The 26,765-nt window shown below is 46.2% G+C and overlaps 1 protein-coding gene across 1 annotated transcript in view; it reads right to left on the reverse strand.

Annotated features, from left to right (window-relative positions):
- The window catches only part of LOC309547965 (interferon alpha/beta receptor 1-like), a gene marked incomplete at its 3' end in the record, with an annotated part of 139,077 nt that overhangs the window by 70,228 nt on the left and 42,084 nt on the right, over positions 1-26,765 (reverse strand). Inside the window, exons 6-8 of the mRNA XM_082247958.1 lie at positions 10,387-10,544; positions 7,198-7,339; positions 435-589 (exon numbers count right to left, since the gene is read on the reverse strand). Coding sequence (XP_082104084.1) covers positions 435-589; positions 7,198-7,339; positions 10,387-10,544 — 455 coding nt within the window. The remainder of the gene's footprint in view (positions 1-434; positions 590-7,197; positions 7,340-10,386; positions 10,545-26,765) is intronic.

The following is a 26,765-nucleotide window of genomic DNA, read 5'->3' on the forward strand; positions in this document are numbered from 1 at the left end:
CAGGAAATTCTAGAGCTCTTCATGCTCCCCTCTGCTGACCAGCTTTATGGAGATGCAAATTTAATTTTCAAGCAGGACTTGGCACCTGCCCACACTGCCTAAAGTACCAATACCTGGTTTAATGATCATTGAAATTTGGGTTTCCACTAGCTGTAAGCCATAATCCTCAAAATAAAAAAAGAAATGCATGAAATATATCACTCTGGGTGTAACACATCTATATTTAATGAGTTTCACCTTTTGAATTGAATTACTGAAATAAATTAACTTTTTGATGATATTCTAATTTTATGAGATGCACCTGTATATACATATATTTATTAAATCATTTTGTTTAGGTATGTTCGTAATAAAGAAAAAAAAATAAAAATCTAGGAATCACTACCTATTCCTTTTAAATAAGTATGCAGTTACGTCATCTATTTTCTCTTTACCTTCTCAATGCTTGATGGCAGCTTGCTTTTAGGGAAGAATACATGCTTCATGTACCGTTTCAAAGGGCAGAGACAGATGTAGAGAATGAATGAGATCACAATTATGGCCCCAAAAACTGACCCTATGATCCACACTTTCATGTAAGACTTAGGATCTAAAAATAAAAAGACACACAAAACCAGAGTAGAGTTACCAGTGAAATGAAGAGAAACTGTCGTGCTAAAATACACAATATTCTTTAAAGTACTCGTTAAAGTGCGTTTGTTTTTTTCTTTTTTTTTTTGTGTTTTTTTTTATGATGAAGATTTTAAATGGATAGGTGATTTTAACCACTTTTCTGCATTTTTTGCTAGAAATTACTTTAAACCCTCAAATAATTATATATTTTTCTGAAAGCAGGTGTCCTGTAGAATACAATTGTTTCAGTTTCAGTTATTTATTTTACATGCTGCTTGCACAATGGTTTATCAAATGCATGTTTTCAGGAAAAATACACTATAATTTTAGCGCACACAAAACACATAAAATAAACATATGTATACACATAAAATATGGGATTAAATAGAAATAAAATATGTCATGTTTTCCCAAAGTCATTTTTTTTTTTTCAATCGTAAGGGGACAACAAGGCCCCTATAGGATAGCATGGGCAGGTGACTAGGTACTCTATTAGACCCCCAATATTTCTCCTGCCAACCAAAGCAGATTGGCTTTGATTAGCCGCTTCCCTGGCTACATCAGCGGTTGAATAATGAACCTGGAAGTGATGCAAAATATGTCGCTTCCGGTTTCATTGCTCACAGGAATGATTGGGGGTGGGGGTCAGTTTCCCACTAACGTAAAAGTGAAGAGTTGCACAGTTCACTTTTACCTGAAAGCTGATCAAAAAGCAGTTGAAAAAAATCGGTACCAAGCTCACAGCAGCAGCAACCGCAGTGAGCATGTTTTAACCCCTTGAATACTAGGATTTTTACAAACATACCTTGGGAGAGAGGGGTTAAGCCATGCCCCCTGTACTAATTAAGCTCCTCCCAATATTATTAAGTCTATTGAGTAGGGTGGTGTATGGACACCATGGCTTCAATAGAGTAGGGCAGTGTTTGGGCATCATATCTTCTATGGAGTAGGACAGTGTATGCAAACCATGGCTTCTATGGAGTAGGGCAGTGTGTGGACACCATGTCTTTTATGGAGTAGGGCAGTATATGGAAACCATGGCATTAATGGAGTAGGGCAGTGTATGGAAACCATGGCTTCAATGGAGTAGGGCAGTGTATGGAAACCATGTCTTCTATGGAGTAGGGCAGTGTATGGACACCGTGTCTTTTATGGAGTACATCAGTATATGGAAACCATGGCTTTGATGGAGTAGGGCAGTGTATGGAAACCATGGCTTCAATGGAGTAGGGCAGTGTATGGAAACCATGTCTTCTATGGAGTAGGGCAGTGTATGGACACCGTGTCTTTTATGGAGTACATCAGTATATGGAAACCATGGCTTTGATGGAGTAGGGCAGTGTATGGAAACAATGGCTTCTATAGAATAGGCCAGTTTATAGAAACCATGGCTTCTATGGAGTAGGGCAGTGTATGGAAACCATGGTGTCTATGGAGTAGGGCAGTGTATGGAAACCATGGTGTCTATGGAGTAGGGCAGTGTATGGAAACCATGACTTCTATGGAGTAGTGCAGTGTATGGACACCGTGTCTTTTATGGAGTACATCAGTATATGGAAACCATGGCTTTAATGGAGTAGGGCAGTGTATGGAAACAATGGCTTCTATGGAATAGGCCAGTTTATAGAAACCATGGCTTCTATGGAGTAGGGCAGTGTGTGGACGTCATGGCTTCTATGGAGTAGGGCAGTGTATGGAAACCATGGTGTCTATGGAGTAGGGCAGTGTATGGAAACCATGGCTTCTATGGAGTAGGGCAGTGTATGGAAACCATTGTGTCTATGTAGTAGGGCAGTGTATGGAAACCATGGCTTCTAGGGAGTAGGGCAGTGTATGGAAACAATGGCTTCTATGGAATAGGCCAGTTTATAGTAACCATGGCTTCTATGGAGTAGGGCAGTGTGTGGATGTCATGGCTTCTATGGAGTAGGGCAGTGTATGGAAACCATGACTTCTATGGAGTAGGGCAGTGTGTGGAAACCATTGTGTCTATGTAGTAGGGCAGTGTATGGAAACCATGGCTTCTATGGAGTAGGGCAGTGTATGGAAACCATTGTGTCTATGTAGTAGGGCAGTGTATGGAAACCATGGCTTCTATGGAGTAGGGCAGTGTATGGAAACCATTGTGTCTATGTAGTAGGGCAGTGTATGGAAACCATGGCTTCTATGGAGTAGGGCAGTGTATGGAAACCATGGCTTCTATGGAGTAGGGCAGTGTATGGAAACCATTGGGTCTATGTAGTAGGGCAGTGTATGGAAACCATTGGGTCTATGTAGTAGGGCAGTGTATGGAAACCATGGCTTCTAGGGAGTAGAGCAGTGTATGGAAACCATGGCTTCTATGGTGTAGGGCAGTGTATGTAAACCATGGCGTCTATGGTGTAGGGCAGTGTATGGAAAACATGGCTTCTATAGATTAGGGCAGTGTAATTTTGTTGTAGTTGTAATTTTGGGAAAAGTATGAATCTCTATCAGATTTTTAATGCAAATCACTGGTCAGTTTCACTCTCTCTGTATGTCCTGGTAATCACTGTTACATTTTATTGTTGTAAGGAATATAGAGGAAATCATCTAATTGGGAATACTGTTCTAAGAGGAGATTTCCCCTCATTTAAGAGATTTACTCCCATTTTCTGTTGTGTTTTAGGACAGAAAGTGAAGATAAATCTTCTTAATGGGACAACGACAGCAAAACATCCTCACAGGAATTCATCCGTCCCATCAATTTTTTTCAAATGGTTTTAGATACAACTGAACATGTTATACAACTGAACATGTTATACAACTGAACATGTTATACAACTGAACATGTTATACAACTGAACATGTTATACAACTGAACATGTTATACCCTTTTATTAAGAAATCAACTTTTTTTTTTTTTTTTTTTTTAGTTTTTAGATATACAGGAATATAATCATTATAGTATACATGTTCTACACTGAAAAGCAATAAATGCTATCATGCAAAAATAATATGTATGCATTTTTAAGAGGTTTTCAGTATGACAGTAAGAAACTATAAAAAATAAAACAAGTGCTAAAAAAATTGCATATACAATGCATCCGGAAAGTATTCCCAGCGCTTTGCTTTTTCCATATTCTGTTCTGTTACAGCCTTATTCCAAAATGCAGAATTTTGAGGAAAAGAATGAATTTAATCCAAACAATACCCCAGAATGACAATGTTAAAGAAGTTTGATTGAAATCTTTGCAAATTTATTAAAAATAAAAAAAATCACATGTACATAAGTATTCACAATTTTTTGCCATGACACTCAAAATTGAGCTCAGGTGCATCCTGTTTCCACTGATCATCCCTGAGATGTTTCTACAACTTGATTGGAGTCCACCTGTGGTAAATTCAGTTGATTGGATATGATTTGGAAAGGCAAAAACCGGTCTATATAGGGTCCCACAGTTAATAGTGCATGTCAGAGCATAAAACCAAGCCATGAAGTCCAAGGAAATGTCTGTAGACCTCCGAGACAGGATTGTATCAAGGCACAGAACTGAGAAAGGGTACATAAACATTTCTGCAACATTGACAGTCCCAATGAGCACATTGGCCTCCATCATCCGTAAATGGAAGAAGTTGCAACCACCAGGACTCTTCCTAGAGCGGGCCGCACAGCCAAACTGAGCGATCGGTGGAGAATGGTCTTAGTCAGGGAGGTGACCAAGAACCTATTGGTCACTCAGACAGAGCTCCAGTGTTTCTCTGTGGGGAGAGGAGAACCTTCCAGAAGCACAACCATCTCTGCAGCACTCCACCAATCAGACCTGTATAGTGGAGTGGCCAGACAAAAGCTACTCCTCAGTAAAAGGCACATGACAGCCCATCTGAAGTTTGCCAAATGGCACCTGAAGGACTCTTAGACCATGAGAAGCAAAATTCTCTGGTCTGATGAAACAAAGATTGAACTCTTTGGCCTGAATGGCAAGCGTCATGTCTGGAAGAAACCGGGCACCGATCATTACCTGGCCAATACCATCCCTACAGCGAAGTATGATGATGATGACAGCATCATACTGTGGGGATGTTTTCAAGCGGCAGGAGCTAGGAGACTAGTCAGGATCGAGGGAAAGATGAATGCAGCAATGTACAGAGACTTCCTTGATGAAAACCCGCTCTAGAGCGCTCTGAACCTCAGACTGGGGCGAAGGTTCACCTTTCAACAGGACAACGACTGTAAGCACACAGCCAAGATAACAAAGGAGTGGCTACGGGACAACTCTCTGAATGTCCTTGAGTGGCCCAGTCAGAGCCCAGACTTGAACCCGATTGAACATCTGAAAACGGCTGTGCACCTACATTCCAACCTGATGGAGCTTGACAGGTCATGCAAAGAAGAATGGGAGAAACTGACCAAAAATAGGTGTGCCAAGCTTGTAGCATCATGCTCAAAAATACTTGAGGCTGTTATTGGTGCCGAAGGTGCTCCAAAGTATTGAGCAAAGGCTGCGAACACATATGTACGCTGGTTTTTTTTCATTTTATACTTTTAACCACTTGCCGACTGCCGCACGACTATTTACGTCGGCAGTCAGCCCCTCACAGGCAGAGTAACGTAGGGCTACGTCGCTAGCCTGTGAGGGTTTTGGGAGCCGGAGGCGCGCTCCCGCGCGGTCACGGACCCCCCGTGCGTGTGCCTGGCGGACCCGATGTCCGCCGGGCACTCGCGATCGTCCATGACAGCGGGAGAAAGGCAGGCGGCTAGTGTAAACAAATCCGCCTGTCAGTTCTCCCTGTGTAAGAATGATGATCAAACAGTTCTACTATGTAGGACCGTTGATCATTGTTCTTACACATCAAGCCACAGCCAATCACAGTTAGAAGCACGCCCCTAGGACACACTTAACCCCTCCCTCTCCAATACAGTTAACTCCTTCACTGCCAGTGTCATTTTTACAGTAACAGTGCATATATATAGCACTGATTACTGTAATTTTTGTCACTGGTACCCCCAAAAGTGTCAAAAATGTCAGTCAAGGGTCCGATCTGTCCCACGCAATGTCGCAGTACCGAAAAAAAAAAAAAAAAAAATCGCAGATCGCCGCCATTACACGCTAAAAAAAAAAAAAACAACAAAAATGACAAAAATCTTTCCCTTTGTTAGTAAACACAATAACTTTTGCGCAAACCAATCAAAATACGCTTTTTGCGATTTTTTTTTTACCAAACATATGGTAAAAAAAAAAATTTGGCCTAAAATGTTAAAAAAATTTTGATTTTTACATTCTTTTTTTGGGGAATCTCATATAAAAAAATGTGAAAAATATTGTTATTTTTGCAAAATTGACGCTCTTTTTTTGTTTATAGCGCATGATCAAAAAAAAAAAAAAAAATCGCACAGGTGATCAAATAACACCAAAAGAAAGCTCTGTTTGTGGGAAAAAAAGGACGTCAAATTTGTTTAGGTACAGCGTCACACGACCGCACAATTGTCCGTTAAAATCACGCAGTGCCGAATCGCAAAATAGGCCTTGGTCAGGAAGGGGGTAAAATCTTCCGGGGCAAAAGTGGTTTATAAATTTGCAAAATTTCAAACAAACTACTTTCACATTGTCATTATCGGGTATTGTTTGTAGAATTTTAAGGAAAATAATTAATTTAATACATTATGGAATAAGGCTGTAACATAACAAAATGTGGAAAAAATAAGCGATGTGAATACTTTCCGGATGCACTTCAAAAAATGCCATACAGTACATTACCCATTGTTCTGAAATTGCATGTACTTCCTGTATGTGTTTTTGCCGGACCATACTCCTTATATAATAAACTTTAAGGCCTCATGCAGCTTCCTATAGTAGGGAATGGCTGTACACGGGGTATACTGTGTGTTTGAACAGACTCGTGCACATGCGTAAATCCTGGAACATGGCTTCTGTGCATTCTGAAATTTACACTCGAGCAATCCAGGCTCAATAAACATTGACTATTTTAAATCCTTACACTTCCAGCATTAGTAAATAGATAGGAAGGAAGATCAGATTTACTTGTTTTAAACTTTTTTTTTTACATTTCTTCAGTTACTTCCTGGTTTTAATGCCTAGGCAAATGATGTCATCCATCCCAGGAGTCTTCAGGAGGAGAGGAGGGGGTTTTCTCTCAGTGCACCTTCCTGCCTATGCTAAGGGCAGGTGGATTTTAGGGCGTAAATGCTACATGAATCATCTGCCCTTACTAAGATTGCCATGGCCAGAATTCTATGGGTTATTTTTTTTTTTCTCAGCAAAATGAAGCATGGAGACATAAATGGATCAGGGAGTTTGCTTTGAAAATTAAAATGATTTAAATAGTGTTTTGGTTTGTGGTGCTCAAATACAAAGTAGTTACGCTTGAACATCAGAAGCCTCAAACTGCCTGTGTGCATGAGGCCTAACATGCAAAAAATACAGGTTTCGGACATTTTACTGAATCTAGAACAGGGAATGAAAACTTTTTTTTTCTTGCAGCTGGTAATGACAGTACATGTACCATGCACTAAAACTGTAATATAGATGGATTTAGTTACACACACAGAGATGCACACATTTATGAACAGACTTTGTACATGCTTTTATTTAAGTTGATATGTACCAGTTGGAATGCAGTAAGTCTCACTATAAAGCCCGGTTCTGTTGTATTCTGCACACTGTGTACGTGCTTTGGCACAATAGGTTGTGGAGGCTTCTACAGCTTTTATCCTAAAGTGAGGTACTTTATCTTCCATAGTGATAACCTACAAAATAAAATAAAAAAAAAAATCAAACAATGGAAAAAGCGCCACATCACATCTAAAATGTCCACTCTAATCAAACATCATTAAAGGCCTGGGCAAAAAAAAAAAAATATTTTTAAAACGAAAAATCAGCTCTGGTTTCAATTCTCTCTGCCTTCCCTGTGCTGTTCCCCACAGTAAAGCCCCGTACACACGCACAGATTATTGGCCGTAAATTGTCGGCCAACGTCCGATCGGCCAATTGTAGGCTTGTTAGTATGATGCTTCCAACAACCAACTGCGAATTTTCGGCCGAAAAAAATCTGGTGTGCATGCTATAAAATTTGTTGGCCAACAACAGAACGGCCGATTGTTCCTCAGTCAGTACAGATTTCGGCAGACAAAAATCAGGTGAGCAAGACTGGGCATGCTCAGAGAAGAAAAAACACACGGAAAGTAAACCAGCACATGACATCACTTCTGAAGTTGGTTTTTGTTGGCCAACAAAGGTCCAGTGCAAATCTAGAGCACATTTCAACCAACAAACAACACTGGACAAAAGACGGCCGATCGGTCGGCCAACAATCTGTGTGTGTGTACGAGGCTTAAGTCCTTTCTTCCTCTGCTTAACCACTTCTGGACCGGAGGAATTTGCCCACTTAATGACCAGGCCATAATTTGCGATTTGGCACTGCGTTACTTTAACGGACAATTGCGTGGTTGTGCGACGTTTTCCTTAAATAATATTGCAAATAGAGCTTTCTTTTGGATGTATTTGATCACCTCTGCGGTTTTTATTTTTTGCGCTATAAACAAAAAAAAGCGACAATTCTGAAAAAAAAAAACATAGGGGAGTGATTCTAAGTGTGGGGGGGGGGCGGGGCTTCTAAAATGACCATTGAGACATGTGATCCTATATAGAAGGATCACAGGGGCTCTATGATCATTGCAGGGAGAAGAAAAGTCAGCTGTGTTTACAACAGCTGACCGTTCTCTCTCTCAGCGGGGAACAATCGCGGGTGTCAGGCCGCAATCAGAGCCGCCTAACACACGCATCGGCTTCCCCACTGACGCCAGCAGCGCACACTCGCCCCCTAGCCTCCTGAGAGTGAGCGACGTATACCTACATCGCTTTGCCCAGGAGTGGCTGCCTGCCGCATTATATCTGCAGCGGGTGGTCGATAACTGGTTAATCACCACTGGGTTTTTATTTTTTGCTAAACAAAAAGGAAAAAATACAGAATTTTTTTTAAAAAACCCTACTTTTTTTAGTTTTTGTTATAAAATTTTGCAAATAATTTTTCTCCTTCACTGATGTGCACTAATGAGGCTGCACTGATGGGCACTGAAATGCAGCACTGATGGGGATGCACTGATGGGCACTGAAATGCAGCACTGATGGGGATGCACTGATGGGCACTGAAATGCAGCACTGATGGGGATGCACTGATGATCAGTGACGTGATTATTTGTGTACCTGTCAGTATTGGCGGATACTGGCTTTCCTCTCCTAACGCTGTGACAACGCATCAGGAAAGGAGAGCCACTTAACCGGCAACTCTGTTTACACTGTAATCAGCTGTGATTGGACACAGCTGATCACATGGTAAAGGGCCCCTGTGATTGACTGCGTCTGAGGGACACGGCAAACACAGAGCGAGGGGGGTAGTTCCAGGAGAATGTCCACGGACGCCCTCCAGGAACAAAAGAGCTGCGCTGTTGCCTTCTTTCAGCTATAGTGCGGTAAGGAAGAGGTTAAGGAAAGAATTAATAGTTACATATAATTTTTACAGAAAAATTCTATTGAGAACTACAAGCCTTCTGCTGCAGTGGCAGACAGAACTTGTAATTTATTAACCACTTAAGCCCCAGAAGATTTTACCCCCTTCCTGACCAGGGCCTATTTTGCGATTCGGCACTGCGTGACTTTAACGGACAATTGCACGGTCGTGCTACGCTGTACCCAAATGAAATTGATCTCCTTTTTTTCCCCACAGAGCTTTCTTTTGGTGGTATTTGATCACCTGTGCGATTTTTTGATCATGCGCTATAAACAAAAAAAGAATGTCAATTTTGCAAAAACAACAATATTTTTCACATTTTTTTTATATGAAATTCCCAAAAAAAAAAAATGTAAAAATTAAAATTTTTTAACATTTTAGGCCAATTTGTTTTGTGCTACATATGTATGGTAAAAAAAAAAAAAAAAATCGCAATAAGCGTATTTTGATTGGTTTGCGCAAAAGTTATTGCGTTTACTAACAAAGGGAAAGATTTTTGCCATTTTTATTGGTTTCTTTTTTAACGAGTAATGGCGGCGATCTGTGATTTTTTTTTTTTGCGGGACTGCGACATTGCGGCGGACAGATCGGACTGACATTTTTGACACTTTTGGGGGTACCAGTGACATTACTACAGTAATCAGTGCTATACATATGCACTGTTACTGTAAAAATGACACTGGCAGGGAAGGGGTTAACTTTATTAGAGATGCAGTGGCTATGTGTGTCCCTAGGGGCGTGCTTCTTACTGTAAATGGATATGGCTTTTCATGTAGCAGCAGAGATATACGATCCTACATAGCAGGACCGTATGATCTCTGCTGTTACACAAGGGAGAATGACAGGTGGCTTTGTTTACATCAGCCTTTCTCCCTCTGTAACTGACGATCGGGAGTGAGCGCGGGACATCGGGGTTCGCCGCTCACAGGCGGGTGGGGGGGGTTCCGTGAGCGAGCGGGAGCGCGCTTCCGGCGGCGCGCGCTCGCTCCCTAGAGCCTCACAGGCTAGTGACCTACCCATACGTCACTCTGCCTGTGAGGGGCTGACTGCCGCCGTATATAGTCGTGCGGCAGTCGGCAAGTGGTTAAACAGAGATCTGTGAGTGAATATTCCGACTGTGCAAGTGGAGCTCCCCACTGCCTTGCCAATTTTAAAAGTGACAGCAGCTGCAGGGGAGAGGAACCTTCACCTGCTGTCACGGTTATGTTTGGTCTTTAGCAACATGTTACACCCTAAATACGGGTGTAACATATTAAAGGTGAATATATCCTTGAACACATCACTTACTTCCATAGGCATTGAATTTTTCCATGTCTTCAGGTGATACATCCACGTACAGTATCCATGGAGACTATCATGCCTAAATCCTTCAGGTGCTTGAACAGCAATATGTAAATCGTTGTCCAGTATAGTCAGTTTCAGGTTTGTGGGGGGTCCAATCAAAGCTTTAAAAAGAAGAGAATATGTCAAAGTATACAACATATTGCTTTGGAAAGGTGTGTCAGTCTAAGTTTTTGTTGCAAGCAATGCAGAGTAACACAAGAAAAGAAAGGAGGGTAGCCTTTGTCCAGTACTAAACTCCAAGATACAAAATTTAGAGGCAAGTCAAAATTATTTTTTGCTTTCGCTGCCAGATCCATTTTTTTGTGTTATTTACACGTTAAAAAAAAAAAAAAAAATAATAATTTTAGGCTCGGAAATTACAATAATCAGATTGCTTCAAAAAGCAGAAACCCTAGAGAATAAAATATTGGTAGTTGCATTTTATTTCACACAATATTACCGCAAAGGTCCGGCAAATGCAAAATTTAAGTGAAAAATGCACTAAAGTTAAATTTTAGGGCACACAAACACAGTAAATGACCCATTTTATTTTGGTTGAAATACAAAAGATGAGGTTGCACTGAGTAAATAGATATCCAGCATGCCAAACCTTAAATGTGCGTGCGCCCATGAAATGGCAATGGTGGACTTGGAAGCAGGGTGTTCCTGCAAGGTATTTAATATGGTCCTGCGAGCAGCCAAAATGGATGAAGATTATTGCTGCAGGCACCCCACTATCTCATAAGTGTAACCGCAAATATCCCAAACAAATGCCGCGCAATAAATACAGTGGAAAATGGATAATAAGCCAATGTAGAAAATATAAAATCACATGTATAAACTATAAATATGGAGGGGCACGGACGGAACACTGCACACACCGAGCGACTGCAGGTGGATGCAGCTGGCTTTAAGCTGACAGTTATTTCACTATACCGCCACGATACATTACACTGATGCTGGATAGCCGTTTATAGATTGGTGCACTCACAGCACCTTTTTTACCATGTGAGTAGTTTACTGCTTTTTATCAATACATTTTTAAAAGATTTCAGAACTATTAAGTTCTTTTCCTCCCATGTACATTACTACCACAGTATACTACAAAGAGTGATCCCCAAAAGAGGATCCCCACCTGGAGGGGGATTGAAAAATCTGGTCCTAGCCTAGGAAGGCACTAAGCGTTTTATGACCGAGCTTAATCGCAAGGTCGCATGAATTGAGGTTAGGACCCAATCATAAAGAGAGTGCAATTTTCACTTAGGCACCTGTTGAAGCACATCGTCACTTTGGATCGTTTTTTTGTGGCTTTACATCTGCATGTTTACAGCACTATTGGCACCTTTGAAGAGTGTATTGATTGTGACAGCACTTTATATTTATTTGGACTTTTTTTCACTGCACATCATGGACTTTTAAGCACGGTTATATGCATCTCATATTAGTTGATTTATTCACATTTTGCGGTATAGCACTGTTTTATTAGGACATATTTATAGTTTATACATGTGATTTTATATTTTCGACCTTGGCTTATTATCTATTTTCCACTATTTATTGCGCTGCATTTTTTTGGGATAATTGTTCTCCCTGATAGAAGCTGTTGCATTGAGGTAGTCCCTGATGACTATGTCCAGGCAGTAAAGAGCAACTTCCTTTGAGTGCTTTGGAGCAGAGCACAGAGCGTAGGACTAGATCTTCTTTGATGTGGAAGACTGATACCACTTTAGGAAAAAGTGATGGTCTTGAGCGTAAGGCTACCTTGTCCTTGTGAAATAGGAGGAATGGATCTTTGCAAGAGAGCTGCTAGTTTAGAGACACATCTGACAAACATCCAAGAAGGCCACTTTGCAGGAGAGATCTTCTAAAGGGACATCTCTGATGAGTTCAATGGATGGTTTCTGCAGGCAGTCCGAACCAGACTGAGGTTCTAAGGAAGCACTGGGTGCTGTAAGGGCTCTTTCACACGGTCCGCCTCCGCAGGCGGATCCGTGTTGCTCAGCGGGGATCGATCCGCGATCCCCGCTGAGCCGGGCGGATGACAGCTCCGTCTCCGCTTGCAGAGCGGAGAGGGAGGTGTCTCAGCACCCGCTGCCCTCTATGGGGGATCGGAGGAGAGCGGACCGCTTGTCCGCTCTCATCAGATCCGCTCCGCTCCGATTACTGAATGGATGGAAAAATAAGGTTTCCATCCGTCCAGATTTCAGCACAGGATCGGATGCGGATGGCAGCGGGTGTCAGCGGAGGTGACCTCCGCTGACACCCGCTGCCCCATAGAGCTGCATGGAGGATCCGATCAGATCCGCCTAAAAAACTGACAGGCGGATCTGATCGGACCGCCCGTGTGAAAGAGCCCTAAGGAGGGCCTGATCCGAGATACACCATGAATAAAAGGTTTTGACAAAAGAGCGAGGCCCGTGGTATTTGAAAAAGAATGAACAAGGCTGAAACATTTCCTTTGAAAGTGATTAGGCCAGGTTCTGGTCAAGACCATTTTGTAAGAAGACCAGAATACAAGTACAGAGTAATCTCTGGGACTGAAGTGCCTGCATTCACACCAGGCAAAGACGAATGTCCAGGTATGATGATAGATTGTTCTGGAAGCGACTTTTCTTGCTTTTGGCAAAATAGAAATGACAGACTCAGAGACCGGCCTTCCAATTAAGACCTAGGCTACAACGGCCATGTGGTCAAAGGATAGGTTTTTTAAAAAAAAATGAATAAATGCACATTTTGTTGAAGGTAAAAAAATGGAATTTTTGTAAAATCTTACCTGTAAAATTCCTTTCTCTGAGTCCTCCGACAGTCGCCGCCGCCTCTAAGTCATCACTATTGGGTATTGACTTCCGCTCCGCAGGAGTAGCTAGGCATAAGACTTAGTCAAAAAGAACAAAGGCATTTGCATATACACACCCCTGGGGGCTGTCCCATTAGGTCAATACCCCCCTGCAGTGACCACTCCCAACTCAGTTTGGTAGCATAGCAGTAGGAATTAAGACAACAACCCCAAAAGAGGGGCGGGGGCGGCGACTTTCGGAGGACTCAGAGAAAGGAATTTTATAGGTAAGATTTTACAAAAATTCAGTTTTCTCTTACGTCCTGCGACAGTCGCCGCCGCCTCTAAGTCATCACTATTGGGGTGTCCCAAAGCAGTGTATACATGAGGGGTGGGAGACGCAACCGTAGAAAAGGCAACGCAGTACCCACATCAGAGAAAGGAACCTTACACGCACAGTAAGAGAACCTTCTGGGCAACAGAAAACAATGCTCAACAGGAGCAACAGCCCAGGAAAGCAAACACCAACAGCCAGGGACCCATAACAAAAACAAGGGTCCTTCATGGCACTGCCGCACTGAGAACCTTGCGGCCAAAGGAGGCATCAGCTGATGCCAGAACATCTACCTCGTAGAATTTGCAAAAAGTGTGCACCGACGACCAAGTCACAGCCTTGCACACCTGGGCCACCGAGGCCCTATGCCAATAGGCCCAGGATGCACTCAAAGATCTGGTAGAGTGCGCCTTAACAGGGAAGGGTGGAACCCGTTCCTTCAAAGCATAAGCCTGCTCAATGGTCTGTCTGATCCATTTGGCAATAGTCGATGCAGACGCAGCCATGCCCTTCTAAGATCCCTCAGGAAGGACAAAGGGGCAATCCATCTTCCGAAAGGATTCCGTAGACGACAGGTAAACCCTGATCGCCCTGACAACATCCAAAGAATGCAAGGCAATCTCCTTAGGATGCTTAGGCTTCGTACAAAGCGAAGGCAGGACAATGTCCTCATTAAGGTGGAACTCAGAGATCACCTTAGGAAGAAAAGACGGGGGTGGTCGCAATACCACCTTATCCTTGTGAATTATCAAGTAAGGAAAGCGGCAAGACAACGCCGCCAGCTCCGACACTCTGCGAGCCGAAGTGATCGCCACTAAAAATGCAACCTTCTTAGACAGCAGAGGCAACGATATCTACTGGATGTTTTCAAAGGGAGCACGCTGTAACATGGACAGAACCAAGTTCAAGTCCCATGGAGGTAAAGGCTCCTTCCTGGGAGGAGCCAAATGTCGCACACCTTGAATGAAGGTGCGAATCAAGGAATGAGACGCCACAGGGCGTTGGAAAAGGATAGCCAGTGCAGATACCTGGCCCTTTATCGTGGCCAGCGCCAGGCGCTGGTCCACCACCGACTGGAGGAAAGCAAACACTCTTGACACCGAGTACGAGAGAGGGGAGAACCCCCTGGACTCACACCAGGCGAAATAAGCTTTCCAGGTACGGTAATAGATCTTACCAGAGGAGGTTTTCCTAGCCTTGATTAGAGTAGGGATAACCTCAGGGGAGAGACCCCTGTCCCTCAGGACCTGGGTCTCAACAGCCAGGCCGTCAAAGCCAGCGACTGTAAAGCAGGATGGAAGATCGGTCCCTGAGACAGTAGATCTTCCCGCATTGGCAGTCGCCACGGAGGCGCCACTGCCATGTGAACAACGTCGGCGTACCAGGACCGGCGAGGTCAGTCCGGCGCCACCAGAATCACCAGGTGCGGTTCCGAGGCTAACCTGCGGAGGAACCTGGACAACAACTGAATCGGAGGAAAGGCATACATCAGACGATACGGATGCCAAGGGGCCACTAACGCATCCGAGGCGTCCACCATTCTTCCCATGAACCTTTCCACCTTTTGGTTTAGCCGAGATGCGAACAGATCCACGTCCGGGAATCCCCACTTCGCACACAGCATTTGGAAGACCACCGGGTGTAGGGACCATTCCCCCTGGTCTAGGGTCTGGCGGCTCAGATAGTCGGCCTGCCAATTCTCCACACCCGGGAATGTGAACTGCCGAAATTGCCGGGACAGGAGTCTCGGCCCAAGACAGAATGTCGGTCACCTCCCAGGCCGCCCGAGCACTCCTGGTGCCCCCTTGGTGGTTGATGTAAGCCACCGTGGTAGCATTGTCCGTCTGTACCCGAACAGGACGGCCCCGAAGTCGGTCCGACCACTGGAAGAGGCAGAGTTTTATCGCTCGCAATTCCAGCACATTTATCGGGAGGGAGGACTACTCCTCTGACCAAGTGCCCTGGGCAGACAGGTTGCCCAGGACTCCACCCCAGCCCGACAGGCTGGCATCCGTGGTAATCACCGTCCACAACAACGGACGGAAGGATTTGCCTTCCGACACCGTCGGGGACTGGAGCCACCACAGAAGAGCCAATATGGTCTGACGACTCAATGAGACACTCAGATCCAGGGACTGAGGAAGTCTGTCCCACCTGGCCAGGATCTCCGCTTGGAGAGCCCGCGTGTGAAACTGAGCAAAGGGTATCGCCTCGAAGGCCGAAACCATCAAGCCCAGACCCCGCATACAGGCCCTGAGTGACGAGGACGGGTTGTCCCTGAGGGACCTGATCTCGTCCTGCAAGGTCCGGAGCTTGTCCTCCGGCAAGAACACCTTTGCCTGAGCAGAGTCCAGAATCATCCCCAGATAGTGAAGACGAACCGATGGAGACAACGCCGATTTCTGAACGTTGATGGTACATCCGAACTCCTGTAGCGTCTGCACTGTGGTGGACAGATCGCGCAGCAGGTCCTGACTGACTCTCGATCTCAGAAGAGGATCCTCCAGGTACCCCAAGACCGCAATGCCCTGTGCCCTCAACAGGCCCAGAACCGGCGCCAAAACTTTGGTAAATACCCGTGGAGCCGAAGCGAGACCGAAAGGTAACGCCACAAACTGATAGTGGTCCTCCGCGATAGCAAACCGAAGGTACCGCTGATGACCCTCGAAAATGGGGATGTGCAGGTACGCATCTTTTAGATCTATCGAGGGCAGGAATTCCCCTGGACTCAGGGAGGCCACCACCGAAAGGAGAGACTTCATACGGAACTTGCGAACGCGCACAAAGCGGTTCAGCGCTTTCAGGTCCAGAATAGGACGTACTTTGCCCTCCTTCCTGGGCACAGAGAACAGATTTAAATAAAATCCCTGAAACCGGTCCCGATGAGGCACCGGAACAATCACCCCCTGGACAAGGAGGTCCTGCACCGCTTGATGCAGGTCCTGCAGACGCCCAGGAGGCAAATGAAGATTTGAGGGAAAAAATCTGTCCGCCGGCCGGGAAAGGAATTCGATCTTGTACCCTGACCGAATGATTTCCTGAACCCACCTGTCCGAAACCAAGGTTGGAGGAAACCGCGCAAACGTCCCCCCACCCCTGAAACGGGTGAGGGCGCCCCTTCAGGCAGAGGCGGAGTGACCCGCCGAGCCGGCATTGCCTGACTTCTGCTTGCCCGCCCAGGGCTTCTTCTGACTCCCCTGGTTCTTGAAGGGTTTACCCTTGGATTGGTTCCGAAAGGCACGAAAGGACCCCTGAGTGGATCGGGGTGCAGAAACCCGCTTGCCACGAAAGTGCTTGTTTTTGGGGTTCTGGGGCAGCATGGTGCTCTTGCCCCCTGTGACGCCTTTCACCAGGGTATCCAACGCCTCGCCAAAAAGGCGAGAACCAGCATAGGGAAAATCAGCAACCGTTTTCCGAGAGGACTGGTCAGCCGACCAGCTCTTCAGCAAGATCAGTCACCGGTTAAGCACCGAGACACTAGGCAGGCGTGCAGCTAAAGGGGCCTCATTTAAGGCCGCATCACACAAATACATGATTCCTTGGTGAATTTGATCCACTATATCCAGGGGGGCAGGCGGAACAGCGTCAGACACGAGGTTGCTCCTAAGCACCTTAGTCCAATCAGCCACCGCCTGAGCCACCAAAACAGACGCGAAAATGGGTCTGAGTAACAAGCCCGCCACCGTATAGGAATGGCGGGCCAGAGACTCCAACCGCCGGTCCGTGGGATCCCGGAAAACCGGGGTATCCTCAGAAGGAACCAAGGTAGCCTTGTTTAGCACGGCCACAGTGTGATCCACCTGTGGAGGCACACACCATCGTGATTCCGTAGCCGGTGCAAAGGGATAGAGCATCTTGAACCGACTATGGACCAGGAATGGACGTTTTAAAGTGCGCCACATTTCATTAACGGTGTAATGAAACTCAGCTGGGCAGGGAAACACCTGCGCTGACTTGCGGGTCCTGTGTGTCCCAAATGAGGACACAATGCCCGGAGGACTGGGCTCATCCTCCAAATGTAGTGTTTCCTTAACAGAAACAATCAATTCATCCATGGTCGCCCGCTCTTCGGGCGACCCCGGGGAGGAAGCATCAACCACCTCCGCCTCCCCCTCAGACCCCAGTGGGTCTAAGGATGAGCGAGACCCTGAAAAGGGCACGCTCGCCGCAGCAGCCATATCACCATCGGAATCAGAAGAGAGAGACAATCTGGGCCTCTTCCTTGCAGCACGTTCAGCCATCAGCATCTCCATATTGGACACCAAGGTCGCCACTACAGTGGCCAGATCAGGTCTCAGAGGGGTTACAGGAGAACTGGGGTCCCCCACCAGAGCTGGGGGGAATTTGCTGTCCTGAGAATCCATTGCCCAAGAGGAAATAACAGTGCAATAAATTTGGTACTGTCCCTTTAAGACCGCTGCGGAGTGCGCAGCCCACCGCTACAGATACAGTGACAAAAGACCCCCAAACAGGAGAAGAAAAAACTGAGCCAGAAATGACAATACAGAAGGTAATGAGAGAGATAGCCTGCAGAGCTCTGCAGAGTGTTACCACCGATGTCCCTGCTTCAGAGGAAAAGGAAGTGCTGTCAGAGAAAGGCTGAACTTATAGGCTGCATGACTCAGGGAAAATGGCTGCCCCATAGGACTGAATGGAAGGCTCCGGCAAAATGGCCCCCGAACATGCGGTCGGATCGATCGTTCTGGGACCGCAAAATGGCGTCGGATGGCGCCAAAACAGCATGTAGTATTGCCCATAGTGAAACCAACATGCTTGCCCATATCCAAAATGGCACCCCACAAACACCGAAGTGACACAGGGAAGGGGACCCCCCAAAACACACAGCACCGCAGCGCATATACAAACGATCCCCGCAGGGACCGCATCAGGGAGTCACACAGGCACAGACATGGGGAACACACAGCGTCACAGACTGCCACCCCAGACAGAGGCCCCACACAGAAGTACTTACCTGTACCAGATGGTGTGGGGAGCCTCTCAGAATGGAAAGCCGCTGTCCTCATCTGACAGGGAATGCCGTTAGCCATGGACATTGCACTGCAGTATCGCTGATGCGTCCAGTGAGGTAGTCACCTCACGGCTGCATCCCTGCTGCGAACAGGGATGGGTCGTTCATAATGCCAGGGCGAACCATGGCTGAACGCTCGATGGCGGGCTGGGGGTCCATCTGACCCTCTGCCCTGGAGAACTAAGGCGGTCAGTCGGAATCCCAGCACCGCATGAATCCATCTTCATCTGAAGAGTCAACTAAAACTAAAGCTGACAAAATAAACAGCTAGTAAAGTAAGAAAAAACTGACATTTTCAAAAGAAAATCAAATAAAAAAAAGATCAGATAGGCTGAGACTGTAGCCCCAGCACAGGGAAGCCCAACTACTCCTGACGCTAGGCAGAATGAAACTGAGCTGGGAGTGGTCACTGCAGGGGGGTATTGACCTAGTGGGACAGCCCCCAGGGGTGTGTATATGCAAATGCCTTTGTTCTTTTTGACTAAGTCTATATGCCTAGCTACTCCTGCGGAGCGGAAGTCAATACCCAATAGTGATGACTTAGAGGTGGCGGCGACTGTCGGAGGACGTAAGAGAAATTGGCATTTACTTTTTTTTTTTTTTACGAGTCTGTAAAGCATTGCACCTGAAAACAGTAGATCATGGGTGCAATGCTTGGCTCCCGCAGACTGTCAGTGTAGCTGTCTGCCCGTATACGGGCAGGCAGTTACTTCAGTCAAGGAAGAATCAATGACCTATAAGGATGCTCACTATAGAGAACTCTGAATTAAATGATGCGGCCATGTCTGTAGAGCCTTACATGGCCATGCTCTTCTCAAATCGTGACGGTGGGTGTGGGAAGAAATGGGTGTGGGGGATCAGGGAGGAGAGCTGCGGGAGCAGGAACATGGTACATGTTCCAACCTAAAAAAGGGTGGAACATATCAACACATTCCCAAAGGTGAAATTATTCTTTAACGTCTGTGACTGAAGAGCAGAATGCAATAGGGGGTCTGAAAGCAGGTCTGGCCTGATGGGAAAATCCCAGGGGGCATTGCATAGAAGTCTGTGTACCAGCTTACTTTTCTTGCTCTATTTTTCACAGCAGGTAAGTCAGTTTTTGCACTGAAGAAAAGGCATAAAATTAGCCTGAACTGAGACCAGAGAATTTTTAAAGAACCCAATGCCAGTATCTTCCATTTGCTTACTCCTGGGATGTAGACAGCAGAGATCACTTGACAGTGTTAGGGCTCTTTCACACGGGCGGTCCGATCAGATCCGCCTGTCAGTTTTTTAGGCGGATCTGATCGGATCCTCCATGCAGCTCTATGGGGCAGCGGGTGTCAGCGGAGGTCACCTCCGCTGACACCCGCTGCCATCCGCATCCGATCCTGTGCTGAAATCTGGACGGATGGAAACCCTATTTTTCCATCCGTTCAGTAATCGGAGCGGAGCGGATCTGATGAGAGCGGACAAGCGGTCCGCTCTCCTCCGATCCCCCATAGAGGGCAGCGGGTGCTGAGACACCTCCCTCTCCGCTCTCCAAGCGGAGACGGAGCTGTCATCCGCCCGGCTCAGAGGGGATCGCGGATCGATCCCCGCTGAGCAACACGGATCCGCCTGCGGAGGCGGACCGTGTGAAAGAAGCCTTACTCTGTCCATGGAATGATCAGGCTTTCTGCCTTCAAAGCTGCCTTACTTCTGGTACCCCCTTAATGACTGATGTAAGCCACTGCTATGGCACTGTCCCGTTGTACCCCGATTAGGTGTCCCTGCAGAAGGGGTGTCCAGTGGGGCAGAGTCATCCTTATCGCTCTAAGCTCCAGAATGTGGATGGGGAGGCAGGCTTCCTTCAATGACCATGTTCCCTAAACTGTGAGGGATTGGAGCACTCCAATCTGGCAGGAAAGACTGGCATCTGTCCTTATTACTTTCCAGTGATATGGCAGAAACAATTTCTCCATTGTCAAGGCTGGAGAGCCACCAAGCTAGGGAATTCCTTGATTGGCTGGATAGGAGAATGTGTAGTTTAAGAGAAGCGGCATGCGTGTCCCATGCCAACAAGATGTTCTGCTGGAGAGGTCTTGAAATTAGGTGAATAGGAAAACCTCGAAGGAAGCCAACATAACACTCAGAAATCTCATGAAGGATCTCACAGGGGGGTGGTGTTTTTGATCTCAAGTCCTGAGTTGAGTTCTGAGAGAGAGCATTATTTTCTAAGAAAGGAAAAAACTTGCTTAGACTGTCTAGAATTAGGCCCAAGTATTATAGGCAAAGATAAGCTGTAAGAAAAGATTTTTGGAAGCTGATCCCCCAACCGAAATCTTGAAGCATATGGATTGTCCTGTGGACATTTGCAGACAGTTGGAAGGGAGAGGAGTCCTTCAGAAGATCCTCTAAATAACCTGTGACCTGAAAGTTCGGAGTTCTTAGAATGGCAAGAAGAGGTGCAAGGACCTTCGTGAATACTCGGGGAGCAGAAGACAGACCATATGACAGTGAAACTGGGAGGTATGGTCTCCTACTGCAAAGCGTAGAAAGCACTGATGAGGTGGATAAATGGGAATGTGCAGGAAGGCATCTTTAAAGTCTATGAATGCCAGGTATTCCCCTTGTTTCAGAGGGACAATAACTGAGCTTGTGGATTTTGAAGGCATTTGTTTAGGGATTTTAGTTCCAAGATAGGACAAATACCCCTGTTGGATTTTGGTACCATACTGGCCCAACTATTCCCTGGGACAAGAGATGTTTCAAGGCATTCTGAAAATCTGACTGTCCTTGGGCAGATTTTGGCCAATTAGAAAAAGAAAGCGGTGAGAGGGAGAGTTTGAACTCTATTTGGAACCACTTTGAAACCAGTGATTGAGCCCACAGGCCTGGGACGTCTGTGACCCACAGACAGGCAAACTATAACAGATGTCCTCCCAATCTCTGAAGTGATGGTGCCCCTTCATTGGAAAGAAGGCTTTGGGAAATATTTTGTGGGCTCTGTGCACCAAGTCTTATGCCAAAAGGAAGGGCTAAACTTAGGTTTTGAAGCTGAAGCCTGGGAAGAGTGATTGGGTGTTTTGTGTCATGGAGAGGTAAAAGCGGAGGAGAGGTTTTTAGAAATCCGTTGTATGAGAAGAACCCTTTCTTCTGTGAAATCTTTGATAATTTTGTTAAGTGCCTCAAAAAAAAAAAAAAATGTAATCATTCAAAGGGCATACATGTGAGGCATCTTTCACGGGTGGTTTTAGTTAGCCAGGCTTTGAGCTACGAGATTCTGCACATGTGAATGGAAATCTGAGCCATTTGTGCCATAACATGTCCTAGTGCATCCAAACCAAAGACCAGGGCAGAAGGTAATTGCTCAGTTCAAGTATGGTCCTGGATTACAGGATCGTGTTGGTTGTTCATTGCCCTAGTCCAGTTAGCTGTAGTTTGGTAGACAGAAACTGCAGCAATAGCGGATTGCAGAGCTGGGTCTGCAAGTGTCTTTAGGAGCATCTCAGATGTCAAAGCAGTGTCAAACATGAGGGGTGGGAACAGCAAGAAAAAATTCCCAAGGGTAAATCGTAGCTAACCAGGTAACATGGAGCTCATCCATAAACAACTGGAGCTCACCTTAAAAAAACAATACACCCTCAAAGAGGACCAAGTCCTCTAAACAGCAGCCAAAACCTTGCAGCCAAAAGAAGCATCCGGATCTGCAGATGCCAACACATCCACCTAATAAAACTTTGTGAAAGTGTACACAGACAACCAGGTGACATGGCCGTCTTGCAAACCTGCAACACTGACGCCTGATGACGGAAGGCTCAGAAGGCACTAATCGCCAGAGTAGAGTGCACCTTAACAGGGAAAGGAGGAACCTGACCCTTAAGCGAATAGGCCTGAATCACGATCTGTCTGATCCATCTGGAAAGGATTGCAGCAGAAGCAGCCAACCCTTTTGGAGGTCCATCTGTGAGTACAAATAGTGAGTCTGACTTCCGAAAAGACTCCGTAGCTGCCAGGTACTTCCTGATTGCCAAACCACATCCAGGGAATGCAAGGCAATTTCCTTAGGATGTTTAGGCCTGGGACATAGGGAAGGCAACACAAGGTCTTCATTCAAATGGAAATCAGAGACGACCTTTGAATGGAGCGACGGACAGGGACAAAGAACCACCTTATTTCTGTGAACCACCAGGTAAGGTGAACGACAAGGCAACACCGCCAGCTCCGACACCCTGCGTGCAGAAGTAATAGCCACCAAAAAGGCCATCTTCTGGGACAATGAAGGCAGGAGAACCTCCCAGAGACTTTCAAAGGGAGGTTTCTGAGGAACAGACAGCACCAAAATTGAGGTCCCACGGTAGCAATGGAGACCACACTGGAGGAGCCCAGTGTTGAACTCCCTGGATAAAGGTTCGCACCAAGGAATGTGTGGCCAATAGACGTTGAAAGAAAACCGCTACGGCTGAAACCTGACCCAGGATAGTACTCAAGGCCAGGTCCTGCTCAACCCCTGTTGGAGGAAAGCCAATATCTGAACCACCGAAAAGGAGAGAGGGAGAACCCCAAGAAACTCACACCACGCAATGTATGTCTTCACAATAAAACGGCCGCCAAGGCTACACAAATATGGCCGCCAATCCACAGCACAGAAGGCCCCAAGAAAATGGCGGCCCCCAGGAGCACTGAACACAATCCCAGCAGTAAGGGGGGCCCTGGCAGGAGCCCCACCAGGCACAGCCCCCCCCCAAAGGTCGATCCTCCGTTTGCCAGAGGCGCTCTCCCCCCCCCCCCAATCGCCAGCTCCTCACCCCAGACCGACCTAAAAAGGTATGGCCACTCCATAGGAGGGGAGGGGGAGGGAGAGTGTGGGCAGATGGGGAGTAAAAAGTCCGCAGAAAAACCACTGAGAAAGGGGGGGGGACGCTGCAGAGGAAGCAGGGGAAGCCGGGGGTCCGACCATCCCAGGGAGGGGCCCACGTCCACCCAAAAAACCTCCAGGGTTGGGGGGGAGGGACAGCTACTTATCATACCAGAATTTGGGTGGGCACTGCTTCTGACAGACCACTGCTGCATTGGAATTGGGGTGGCTGTCAGCCAAGAGGAATGCTGCGACCCAGGCCGAGACCAGGTTGTATGCGCCCTCGCGAGACGTTTAACTCGCAGGCCAGCCCCCATCCAGTGGAGCTATGTCACTGCCGAGTTAGTGCAGAGCGGAGGCCTGCGTGTGCTCGTTGGCCAGACTGGGAGGACCGTCTGGATCTAGGTTATCCAGTCTGTAGCCCAGTCCGGCAGTTGATAGTAGATTCTCACAGGAACAAAATAACAAAGAAAAATTGTCAGGACCAGAGATCCCAGCAAGGAACTAGGTCCTTACTCCTGACTAGGCAGAAGAAAACTGAATGCCTATAGCTGGGAATGGGAGTATACTCCCTGGGACTTCCCCATAGGCGTAGCCAAGCTTTTTCCTGCCTAGTGTCCTACTCCTGTAGGGGGCAGTATAACCCAACGGTCAAGAAGATAAGGAGCTGTGTCCGTCAATGAATGAAAGAGAAAGCACATTTGTCTTTCCACAATTAGAGAGGGAAATTGGCCAGTGTGTTTTCAGATGTTGGCTGATTTGAAAGAGGTTTTACATTGAAACTATTATATGTGTATAATTCAAGAATGCACGGGTAATTGGGGATATTGGAAATGGAAATTTTCATTGTTAAGTGGTCTATGTTTAAAACGCTCGCTGTTTGGATGTCTTAAGCATTCATGCGGGCCCCACAAATGTCTGCCCAGTTGTTTTTAATTTAATTATCTGATGTAATCTCCTGTAATCATCAGCTCCATCAAGTGGCCGTAATGCAATATTTTTTTATTGAGGCATATAAAACAATTCTACATTATAGTCACTAGATAGATGTAGCTGATGATCATAAGAGATAACGGAATTTTTGTAAAATCTTACCTGTAAAATTCCTTTCTCTGAGTCCTCCGACAGTCGCCGCCTCTTCATATTCGTCACAATGGGTATTAGACTTTGCTCCGAAGTAGTAGCTAGGCAACAGAATATGTTAACATTAAAGCTTTTAACATATCCCACCCTCAAGGGGTGGTCCCCTCAGTCAATACCCTCCTACTTCCTGCAACCATATCTCAGTTTCAGTGGAATAGCAGTAGAGTATATAACCAAAAACCCCAAAAGAGGGGCGGGGGCGGCGACTGTCGGAGGACTCAGAGAAAGGAATTTTACAGGTAAGATTTTACAAAAATTCCGTTTTCTCTTACGTCCTCCGACAGTCGCCGCCTCTTCATATTCGTCACAATGGGGACGTCCCAAAGCAGTGCAAACATGAGGGGTGGGAAACGCATCCGCGCCGTAAGGCAACGCAGTCTCCGCATCAAAGAAAGGAACCTTACCAAAGGAAGGAAACCAGCTGGGCAATAGGAAAAAAACTTGCTCAACAGGAGCAACAACCCAGGAAAAACAAATAACCAGGGGATAAAAAAAAAAAACTTATCCCAACAGCCAGGGATCCCAACAGGTGATCCTAGGGAACAGCCGCACTAAGAACCTTGCGGCCAAAGGAAGCATCCGCCGATGCCTGAACATCCACCTTGTAGAATTTTGTGAAAGTGTGTACGGTCGACCAGGTCGCCGCCTTACACACCTCTCAATGGTGTGGGGGACCCGCACAGGCGAACAAGCCGCTGCACATGAGGCAGGGAGAGTCGCATACAAGACGCACAAAATTGAGGTTAAGAAACCGCACAGCGTCCAGTGAGGTAGCCACCTCACCAATCATCCCTGCACCGAACAGGGATGGGTCGTTCACTGTGCCAGGAGCGTTACCTGGCTGAACGCTCGATGGGAAGCCACTGATCCACGACCTGCGACCAGGGGGATCAGCCCGAGACCCAGCCCACATGATCCTCTTCGTCAGAAGAACTAACTAATGCTGACAAAAAGAACAGCTAAGTAAAGAGAGAGAAAAAACTCAAACAAAAAATCAAAAAAGAAGAAAGAGGCTGGGGCACAAAGCCCCAGCACAGAGAGAACCAGCTACTCCTGACAAGCTAGACATTGAAACTGAGATATGGTTGCAGGAAGTAGGAGGGTATTGACTGAGGGGACCACCCCTTGAGGGTGGGATATGTTAAAAGCTTTAATGTTAACATATTCTGTTGCCTAGCTACTCCTTCGGAGCAAAGTCTAATACCCATTGTGACGAATATGAAGAGGCGGCGACTGTCGGAGGACGTAAGAGAAATTAGTATTACAACAATATGGCAGACATTTGTAGTGCCTGTTCAAATAGTTAAAGACATTCGCACAGCAAAAGTTCTATACATAGACCCTGATTAATTGATACACAAACCACATGTAAATGTACACTACCGTAGAAGTTTGGGTCACTGAGAAATGTCCTTTTTTTAAAGAAAAGCATTGTTTTTTTTTTTTAAATGAAGAGAACATTAAATTAATCAGAAATACAGTCTAGACATTGATAATGTGGTAAATGACTATTCTAGCTGGAAAGGGCAGATTTTTAATAGAATATCTACATAGGTGTACAGAGGCCCATTTCCAGCAAACATCACTCCTGTGTTCTAATTTATGATCGACCGATACCGTTTTTTTAATGCCGATACCGATATTTTGGTCATCGGATATCGGTATCGGCCGATATAGGCTGATATATTTCGGACATTTAGAATTTTTTTTTTTTTTTCACAGGTACTGTTGTGGAGGGATCTGGGGGTCTAAAAGACCCCAAACCCCTCCTCTGCACTTAAAAGCATTCAAAAACGCTAGGATTGGCTGTTTTGAATTTAGGCGCCGAGTACCCGCAAGGGATGTCATGGGTTTTTCTTTGCATGGAGACCCAATCAGAGCCGAATGCGGATTTGATCGGGTCTTCTCTTCAGCGGCCGTGCAGGTAGGATGCCCGGGTGTCCCGGTGGGACGGGAGACCCGGGCGAGCCGCGGAAGGCGTCAGGACGTCCCCTCCCTCTCCTTGTAATGACAGCCGAGCGGCATCTCAGCCAGATCGGTTGTCATTACAAGACAGCCGACCGACGGCTATGGATGCCGGTAACGGGGTGATGAGTCTAGCTGCAGGCATCACTCCGGTACAGCACTTTCCCAAAATATCGGCAATATCGGTAACCTCAATATCGGGAAAAGTGCATATCGGCCCCTGATATATCAGGATTGATGATAATCGGTCGATCCCTAGTTCTAATGGTACATTATG

The sequence above is a fragment of the Pelophylax lessonae genome, assembly GCF_965119305.1.
Source record: "Pelophylax lessonae genome assembly, chromosome: 2".
NCBI classification, from domain to species: domain Eukaryota; kingdom Metazoa; phylum Chordata; class Amphibia; order Anura; family Ranidae; genus Pelophylax; species Pelophylax lessonae.